The sequence below is a fragment of the Micropterus salmoides genome, unplaced genomic scaffold (genome assembly GCF_014851395.1).
Source record: "Micropterus salmoides isolate LMB-PRFRI ecotype aquatic unplaced genomic scaffold, ASM1485139v1 Ms_hic_scaffold_23, whole genome shotgun sequence".
Lineage (NCBI taxonomy): Eukaryota > Metazoa > Chordata > Actinopteri > Centrarchiformes > Centrarchidae > Micropterus > Micropterus salmoides.
The window spans coordinates 6,708,080-6,718,308 of NW_024041484.1; the positions used below are offsets into that span (position 1 = coordinate 6,708,080).

Below are 10,229 nucleotides of genomic sequence, written 5' to 3' on the forward strand. Positions count from 1 at the left end.
ATCTTAGCACAGTTTGTAATCAAATTGACTACTACACTTGCAACAGCTTGCATCAAGAAGCCAATGTAGTAATAAAAAGAAAAAAAGAGGAGATAATTAGTCACTGCTTATAATATCAACCAGTGACCTGCTGTTGCCTGTAAAATATCTATGTGAGGCTACAAGCGTGTCTCTGCTACAGAGGTGTTATCCCCTGCAGGCAGGTGCTAGTGATGGGAACAATCATTGCATGAGGTAGGGGGAGAAGAAAAGGAGCACAGAAAGCAGCAACACCAAAACCACAAATGCCAGCTGTTGGGGAGAGCTGCATTTATACCAAACTCCCATCACTGGCAGCTGACTGTGTTAACACTTGGAAGCAGATTGCAATACATGTTACTGCACCCAGAGTGCCTCAATCATTAGTGCTATCTCAAAAACAAACTGCGGCTCCATCATTTTCAGAGAGAATTAATTATCATTTATGGCTTAGGGATGTTATAGACAAAATCCTTTGTAAGTGTGTTCTCCAAATCTATGTTCCAGATGTAACAAAATACACACACAAGACACATTTGGCCAGATATATCTTTTATAAAAAGACAGACCAGGATATTCTTTTCTTATAAGGGAGTGCATACCTACGTACCATGCCATGGTAAATGTACACAATAAACACCTTGCTTTGCCTGTCACAATATTGTACTGGTGCTGCTTCCTAGCAGAGGAGAGCGCAGAGGCTAGATCCTGCTGACTGCATCTTAACATTTTGTAAACACTTCCCACATGCTACCTGAGAGAGAGAAAGCTGCATGGCTATGCTACTTACCGAAGGTAGTACTGTTTTAAAGCAAATGCAGCGTTGGAACAACTCCTTGGAAAGTTAAACTCTTCTCCAAGTTCGATCCATTGGTTTTTGTCAGAAACCTGAAAGTAGGGAAAATTAGTTTGTTAAAGATAAACAGTGGCAACAACAAAAAGAGCGGTTACACTGCAACCATCTAGTCTGCTACAGGTTCCCCCAATGAGGCAATATCAGAATCACTAATCAATAACTTTCGCAAACTGCTGAAAATATTAAAAACACTGAAATGGTCTGGCAGAACATTTGGTAAAATAGCATTTAACGTTAATTAGCTACTAATGTTTGTTACTCGAACACATTTACATTTGACACACCAGTAAGTACAACTGCCCGACTCCCTTCAGAATACTATCGTTACTGTTGAGGCTAGTTAGCACTCTAGCTAACAAGCTAACTTGACTTTTCACATTTTGACGTTAAAACCTAACGAGGCTAAACTCCAATAAACTGTCTCCATCTCAAAACAAACGCTTTAGCTTGCGGCGACCCGTTTAATTTTGGAGTATGTTTTGGTGCCGTTTACTGTATTCAATACATGGGCCTGTGAGGCCTACATTTTGTGATCAGCCATGAAGCCGAAGAAAGATGGCTATGGCGAGAAAGAAAAAGCAAGCTTCCCCTGGGTGAAAACAGCCGGTAAAAGCCCGGGCGAAACGCTATGTCCTAAGCGGTGTTTCCCGAGGCCGGGCTCCGTGCCGATAATCGATGTTAAACGTGCCCGCTAATTTTGAGTCGCTCCAACTGCACTCTGACTCCGAGCGGTTGGACTCTCAATTCAAACCACACAACAACACAAGCCACCACATTGCATAGAGATACATGGCAAACTAGCACAAGGCCAACACCGACCCACTAACGTTTTTCTCGAGTGTTACACTTGTCCCGGGGTGTCCACACGGAGTTGTAGAGTGGTCCACCGAGGAGTCCACAGACTGCAGAGTGTGGAGAAAAACCACTTTTAGTTCCCACTCACCTTAGCAAATCCACCTAAAGAGACGACTCTGATATAGAGAGCATTCAGATCCAGCTCTTTCCCACCCACGAAAGGAATCTTCTTGAACGGCGATCTGAGGGGATAACACAAGAAATAAAGCCACATATGTTTAAATAACTCTTTTGGTGAACTCGCAGTAGCATGCAATTAAGATTTAAAGTTATATTTCTTGGGAATAAAGACGCCCCAATCTCACCCTCTGCTTTGGTGAAATTGCCGCAGCTCGTCCAGGAAAGCCTGTCCTTTCCTTCGCTGATCTAGTAGATTTTTCCCCGTCGAATTTGCCATTGTTTTTGCATGCAAAAACGGTTAAACCCCACTTCAGTCGCTTCTTAAGACACCAAGGATCCCATACTCCGCCGGCGCTCAGTCATTCGCGAAGCTGAGTGTTTAAAAAGTTAAAGAAATAGCTGATAGCAAGAAGAGCGGCAGCTCGCTAATAAAGACTGATGCACACAGAAAGCAAGCCCGATTCAATCCCGGACTAAGTTCCAACGAACAGTCAGAAATACGACCGATTCACCGGCGGATTAGGAACGCCATGGCAGCATGTGTTGAATAAATGCTTTTGGTCGCGGTTGTATTCGTTTGGAGTGGTTTGACAGTGTGTTACGGACGCAGCTCCGAGGCTATCGCACACACTGTAGAGCGGCAGAGGGATCCAGTTCTCAGACAAAAAGATGTGAAGGCCGCGCAGCCCGGCCTGCCATGCGCACAGCGCCCTCTGTGGCCACAGACGGCGCTGCACCGTCCAGAGCGGAGCGGGTGCTGGAACAATAGAGACTGTTTTCTTTTTAAGGGACCGTCTGACAACTCGTCTCTGTTTGGAAAACGGGTCAGAAGGTACTTGGAAATGCCCTATGGGGGGAGGGGATCACACTAATTAAAATAGCTCTCTTGTTATCCCAACCAGGCGTGTAATGGAGGGCAACCCTACATTTTATTGGTAAAATCCAACTTTTTAAGGCTGACATTAAACCTAATTATAGTTTATTGGTAGCCACATGATTTTTAATGATTAATGTCTGAAGGCTAATTAACAAACTGTATATCACTACACTGAATACATTTTGACATTCTATAATATAATCTAAAATAGTTTCCTTGCAATGGTGGTTATGTACATATTTCGTCTGAAATGTATTTATTGTGACATTACAATAATTACATTATTGTGTTTTATGTCACAGTAATTGTGCAGCCCAGTGGGATCTCTTGACTTAAATCATGACATAAATTAATTGATTGATATGTTGAGCATGATTTAGTTTAGTTTGCCATATAGTGCCGCTTAAGTGTTTTTTTCATGGTGCAATGTGTTAATAAAACTTGTAAATATTGTAGGAAGCTACCCCTATCCCTTGCTGACCGCTTCAAAACGACTTTTATCTCACGGGATGGTTGAAAATTACTCCTGATCCCTTCTCCCTGTAACTGCCAAGCGGATATCTTCTTGATGGGGTTACATTCAACCATTACACGTACCCCTTTGCTCAATGAAAAACCTGTCACAAAATGGCGGAGACGTACGTTAGCAGACCCCATTTTGAGGAATTGACACTAGACAGCGGAATAGTGCGTGTGCTTGCGTGTGTTTTTCATAGTGGTGGTCTTTTTTGCAAACAAATTGCGGTACACCCGAGTTCACATCACGCCTGTTTGGACTCCCCATCCGTCAACCGAATTCTGGGCTAACGAGTCGGTCGTGCGCTAGCTTGTTAGCTTAGCTAACGTTAGCTAACTTAGCCAAATTACCTCGAACCTGTTCTCAGCACTTAATCCAATAACCCGCCGACATTTCACGTACACAAATAATTTATGTAGTGATTTGTGTCGTTACTAGTCAATATTAACGTTCTATTGAAGTAGTCCTTGGTGGCGAATCGTTTGGGCGCTAGCTGTAACGTTACCGGCGTCATGAATTCACTTAGCACGTCAGATTCCAGTCCTTACAACACTGCACATATTGCTAACTACGTTACCTCCGGATGACAACAGCTCGCCTAAAACCTCCCCGGGCAAACATAATGTTGCAGTTGTCGACATTTAGCTATATGTAGCATCAAAAGCGGGGTCGTTTTCACCACAAGAGACCTGCATAAGTAATTTAGGTTGCTGTGATAACTGTTCAGCGTTAAGGCACGGCGGGTTTGTAAGCTAAAGGGCTAATCAGCCACCGTGTGTGCGTGTACGCCGCGGCTTTGCATATGTAGTTATTTGATAGGTTTTGAGTCCGTGTTGTTGATAATGATGCGACTGCTAATCAGTAAAACTATTTAGTCAACTTTACTTTGTGTTCTTGTCGTCTATGCTACTTCTGTTCACCGACTTCTTTAGCCACGGCATGTACTGTGCACATGTGCACATGTCGCACAATGGCGTGCTAAAGGTGAAATCCATCTTGGTATCTGCGGACCTGAATTCACCGTTCATACATATTTTAGCTGCGTATTGTCAAACCGATAGCATTAAAGAATCGTCCCTGTTTAATTTACGTGTTTGTCTTGTAATTTTGTGAAAGTCATTGCTTCGCAGTCCATTATTGTAGCTAATTCACCATTGACACATTTAAACCTCAATGCTTATAAGTAGGACTTACTTAAATTGCATTGGGGTTGAATAAAGTAAATTAATTCAGTTCATGTTGACTAATAGCCTAGTTGAAGTAATTAAGGAAAACACTGCTGTATCACCAAGGCTTTGCTTTGTGGTGTAAGGTGCATTTGGGGGTTAATCAATCATGCCAATGCTGATGTTCAGTTTTGCATCAAACATGTAGTTCCATATGGATAGTTATTTTCATGTCCATGTTTATGGTAATTATATATAGTAGGTAGTTTAAATGCATACCGCTGATTTGAAGTCAAAAGATCCTCAGTGAGACGCCATGTAGATACATTATTTACCTTTTGCGTTTTAGACCCAAGTTACATAATAAAACATATTTAATAATTCCAGGCAGTAAATTTAAACTTGTTGACATATTCTAAGGATTTTCTAATATCAATGTGATAGATGGTTGATGTTGCTTACAGCAAAACACTTTGCTTCAAAAACATGGGTACAACATAATAAAAATACTGTATGTCAGGCATGGCATTACAGTAGCGCCATAGGGCAAAACTATATAAATGCTGTTAGCAGTACAAAATGTCTTATTTGCTATATAGGATTTCTAGTTTTTGATTAATGGCTTAATTCACAGTAGTGTGACCATTCATAAGTAGTTTAACTGTAGAAATTATTAAAATGGACCAAATGAAGGCCCTAAAATCAATAATTGTTGTTGAATAATTGTTGAATTGTAAATGAAAAGGTGTATCAACGGACTTCCTGCTTATTATCATAATGGACTCCTAAGGCATCAAGTTAGAATATGTGTTCAGAGACATTAATTAATGCACTTCTTAAAAGATTATATATGCCATTGGACAGCCATCAAATTATTTTGTGAACCAATGCCATGAAAGTACACATTAAGGCAAATGTGACGAAAAATCTGTAAACAAAAAGCAGATTGAACTTCAGTTCTAGCCTTGACATCATTGCAGTAACCCATTTAAACTAAATTTAAAAGTGATGAATGGTGTGCGGTGACTGTGAATGTGCACTTGAAAGCTGCATGGTCAGTTATGCCATCACACAGAGGTCCTCATATGATGTGACAGCCAGGCCTTTCATGGCATATGGCGCAAATAGGGCTAGTAAGCCCAAGCTGCCTCCAAGCACCCAGACAAAAGATCCCAGTGGGGCTCTAACCGCATGTAACGTCCTTACACCTTCCTGCCCCCTGCAGCTTCCACGCCTGAGTTTATGCCTCTGAAGTATGAGCTGATGTTGAGTCATTTGGTGGAAAATGGCTCCACCTTCTGGCAGCCAGGCACCATGTCTAAACGATGGGATGGATTCACCTCATTGCACTAGGAACATATTGTACTTGGAGGGATCAGATTTTAAACTCGATACAGTCACAGTTGGAGCAAGATGCATGCTGGGAAATTAGGGGAGGGAGCCGTGGGTGCTAGGTACTGATACTGAGTGAGCCAAATACAGCTGGAAGTTATGCAATACATTACACATGGTACTGTATTTTAAACATTTTTTTGTATTTTAAAGTCTGTATAATATTACTTGTGCCTAAGATATTTCTGGATTGAATAATTATACATATAATAAATGAAATACATTTTGCTGCTCATTAAATCTACATAGTCTATTTAATGTGTTTAATATTTAGTTTTATAGGAATGTATGTACCATTGCCCAATGGGCAAATGCCACATACCATTGCATTTATAACCTAAGCTAGTTTGCAGTGCCCTTCCCAAGATGAGCCTTTAGACAAAACTCAAGAATAAATTACATTCAAAACAAGTACTAGTGCCCAGAGCAAAATTGCGCAGCCTCATAACATTGCACTAGGACCTGAATTATCAAAATTGCATCTGCATTAAACCTGTCAAAAAGCCAATAATAAATTTAAATTCCCAGATTTGTCAATAATAGTGTACAAAATTGTTTACTTCTTCCAGTTAAGCTGAAGACACCACAGAGACACAAATGTAACCTCTGAATGCCCGTGAATACTGACAATGTGTGTTGTATTCTTGATCCCAAATTGATAAATTACAAGAATTTGTTATCCTTAACCTCTTACATACACTTCCTGTGCTCTTCTTCTTCTATCTTCTTCTATCTAATTGTCTTGCACTATTTGTTAATTCTTACTTCTTCCCCAAGGTATTTATCCCATTGATACCGCTAATAGCTCTTACTAGTATTTATTTCTGATCTTACTAATATCTATTGTCACTTGTGGATCTCTTACTATACTGATGCTTGTTGTTCCTCACAGGTAAGTGACTTTGGATAAAATTTGAATTTGGATTTGAATGAGTAAATGTAAATGTAAGAATTTCATAGTTTTTCAAATGCTTTTTTCACATTTTGAGCTCTGTTCTGTTGTCTCCAAAGGAAGCGCACAGAATAATGCTGTAAAATAACACATTAGAGCACATTATAGTTATTGTACTGGTTAAGTAAAAGATTAAATCCCTGGCTGCAGATGAAATTGACCTAAACAGTAATATATTAACAGTTTTAAAACAAGTATTACTTGTGATATATTGTTTGCTATTAGGGTCACTGAAGTGAATCAGGACATATATGATATAGACTTCTACTTTGTAAATTGCTTAGTGTGGTGCAGTCTTTACCAATCCAATGTATGCATGCCCATCAGTCTGCCCGATTGGATGTTTAGAATTTGACCAATGTGCCTTTTCACTGGTCTCTGATTCATTATCTTTTAAGTCTACATCCATTTCACTACGTTGGTGCAGAATGGCGTATGTGCAGAGTCTGACATTCATCTACTGAAAGTTGCTCTGTGCTCACCTCAAATATCAGTGGAACGTGCACGTACAAGCATGATTTGTGATGTCATAAGTAGTTTGGAAGCCAATTGTGGTCCAATGAGCAACAAGTGCGATGTGGAAACTTGGGACGGCTAGCGCACGTACAGTGAGAATAGAGTGCAAGTGACGCAGGACAATTCTTGTGTCAAGTAGTTAAACTTTTGAAGTGAAACACATTTGCGTATTCAAAGATTCTGGATTTTTCAATGAGTGAGAAGGGATTTCTTTTTTAACCATGAATTTTAACATACTGTATGTAAAAAACAACATATCAGACAATTATTTAAAGCAGTATGTTGTTATATGTTTAAAAACATGTCTGGAGGTGAACTCAGGTTTGTTTGTACAATGACATGAATTTGAGTGGCAGCAAATCCTGTGTAGGCACTGGAACCAGTATGACTGCACTGGAGCCTGGCAGCCTTTCCTGACTGTGTTGGTTGTTGACATCTCCATATTTCCATATTCCCTCACCTCTTGAGGACAGTTTCTGTATTGCCTTTCTACTAAATGTAGAGGAGGTTGCAAAATCTCCTAGTTCTGCGTAGCTTTTGTCTGTAACGGGTTAGGGTTGTTGCAGAATAAAAGGATTTAGTGGATTTATTGGAACTCATTGATGGGCCAAGTGTGGGTGTCAAAAATCTGTTTCTCAAGTCGAGACACACAACAGCGAAACTAACCCACCCTCCACGTGGAAAATATGTTCAGATTCAAGTCCTGTGAGAAGTCGTCAAGGTCAGTCTTCAAAACTGAGACGGTCTATCTATGGCCAAGAGCAAAAGAGCTGTCATCTCATGAGGGGGTTAACTGGCGTGCTCAGCAGCAGCTCATCAGTGCTGTAGAAGAGAGGAGAGAGTGTTTCAGGGTCGCCACCCTAATTTTCTCCACATCTGAGATTTGTGTGTGTGTGTGTGTGTGTATGTGTGTGTGTTTGTCCATTTTCATCACTAGGTGGCAGCTGCGTTTAAAGGTCGGGAGCTAGTTCAGAGTTTAAAAAACTGACCGTGTAGTGATAAAATACTCTCCAGGAACTATGGGGACTGTATGTAACACAGTGGTCTGTGGATAAATGTGATAACGATGACTCTGATATGAGAAACAACATTCTAGTGATGACCAATATCAAATTTTGGGTGCCCCTAGGCAAATGGTAATGACAAGACGCATAAAGCACAAAATAAATGCCCAGGTCATGCTAAATGTCTTCTGGAGTTTAAAACCGTATGAGAAACACACAATTGCAAATGAATAAAAATGTACTCAAACACCACTTGGTGTCTTGTTTATTAAGAACATGCATTGAACTAAATTGTGAGTTATTGTTTTCAGGCAAGAATCCAACCAAAAATTGTTAAAAAAGGAGCATTAATGTGCCATGCAGTTACTGATTAGCAGCTTATCAGGTCAGTGAGGTTGTGGAGGTTGAACACCGTGTTTGTGGTTAACTTTGCCCAGGCACACAGGGCCAATGTTTAATCTGCACACCAACACAGTTATCCAACACTGCAGTACCGGGAAAATGAGTTTGAGCTGACTTGTTCACACAAAAGGAGGTTTTGCCACTTGTCATATACTGTAGTTGTGTGTTGTACTAGTCAACAGCAGAACAATATGGGGTTTTAGGTGGATTAAAAGTGTCAGCTGGCAGGGAGGCAGGCTTGGCAGCTGGAAGACTGGCTGTTTCCTGAAGTATTTATAACAAAAAAAAAAACAGTCCAAGTGGAGGCTGCCATGGTTTCACTCCACAATGGCAAGGGTGCGGCTGTAACTCAACAAAAACCTATCCTCCTTCCCCCCTCACGGGACGGGGCAGCCCTGAAGAGAAAGCTGGATGTAAAAAGACTCCTCCTCCTCACCTCACTAAACATGAAGTGGGCCAGTGTTTTTCTGCTGGGTGGCTCAGTGGTGTTTAAATGGAGAGACCATATAGTGACACCCAGGGGTCCAAAAGCAACAAGAGGCCCTATGACAGCTGAGGTGATACAGGTTCACATTAAATGAAACTGATCCAGCGGTCATAATTATTACATGAAAACACAACCAAATGCCCACTCACCTTATTTTCAGAAAACTTTTTCTGTTTTTGTCCCGGTCTTTCTTGTCACCCCACTACATGATTAGCACTCTCTTTTTTTTAAATTTATTCTTTTCTGATGTTCTGCTTTCTCCTCAGCTTGTTCATGGTAGTTGTAACCATTGACCTGTGCTGCACATGCATCACTTTCAACAACAGCTCTGTCAAAAGGCTGCGGAAGTGGGCTGGCATCTAAATAAACCTTTGTGTTTGCTTGACACTGGCTTTAAAACAAAAATAAATGCAAATTTAGTCTTCTATTCTACTTTTTTGATTTTCTTCTGACCTTTTTCAAACCCAATATGTAGAAAAGTATGGAATTGGTAACTCTTCCCTTTGCCACAAACTGAACTTGCACATTTTATGATGGTGACAAAATACAGAAATGAGCACAAGTATTGTTATTAGACCGAATAAGGAAATCTTGTTAATAATGTTTTATATTTTATATGGATGAGAAAAGGTCTAGAAAGAACTGTGGACCTACAGTATGTTGTCCTACATTTTGACGCTACTTATGTTAGGGGTCAGCAAGAGAGGTCGAAATCCCTGTTAGACCTAGATTTGAAAGGGTATGTTCTGTCAACACAGATGTAGAGCAGATGAAAATCATAATAAAAATGTATTTAACAATGTTTCACAGCTTGGGGCTCTGAGGCCCTCAAACACAAGTAATGTGTCATTTTCTTTAGTGGATTTGTCATCAGTTTCATGCCCACAAGAAATTCTCATAAAAAATACAGTATCACGCTGAAAACACAATTTTAACTATGTTTTTTTGAGCTGTTAAATGGCCTCCAACATTAGGGTTACACTGATGATTACAAATAAACAAACCTTTACAGAATCACAAACATAATGGATGCTATAATGGCTCAAATAAAAAACATCAGTGGCTGG

The 10,229-nt window shown here is 40.3% G+C and overlaps 1 protein-coding gene across 1 annotated transcript in view; it reads right to left on the reverse strand.

Moving 5' to 3' along the window:
- arid2 (AT rich interactive domain 2 (ARID, RFX-like)) overlaps positions 1-2,620 on the reverse strand; it is a 38,270-nt gene extending 35,650 nt beyond the window's left edge. The window contains exons 1-3 of the mRNA XM_038738551.1: positions 2,035-2,620; positions 1,818-1,911; positions 809-906 (exon numbers count right to left, since the gene is read on the reverse strand). Coding sequence (XP_038594479.1) covers positions 809-906; positions 1,818-1,911; positions 2,035-2,126 — 284 coding nt within the window. The 5' untranslated portion in view covers positions 2,127-2,620. The remainder of the gene's footprint in view (positions 1-808; positions 907-1,817; positions 1,912-2,034) is intronic.
- Positions 2,621-10,229: the final 7,609 nt, after the last annotated feature.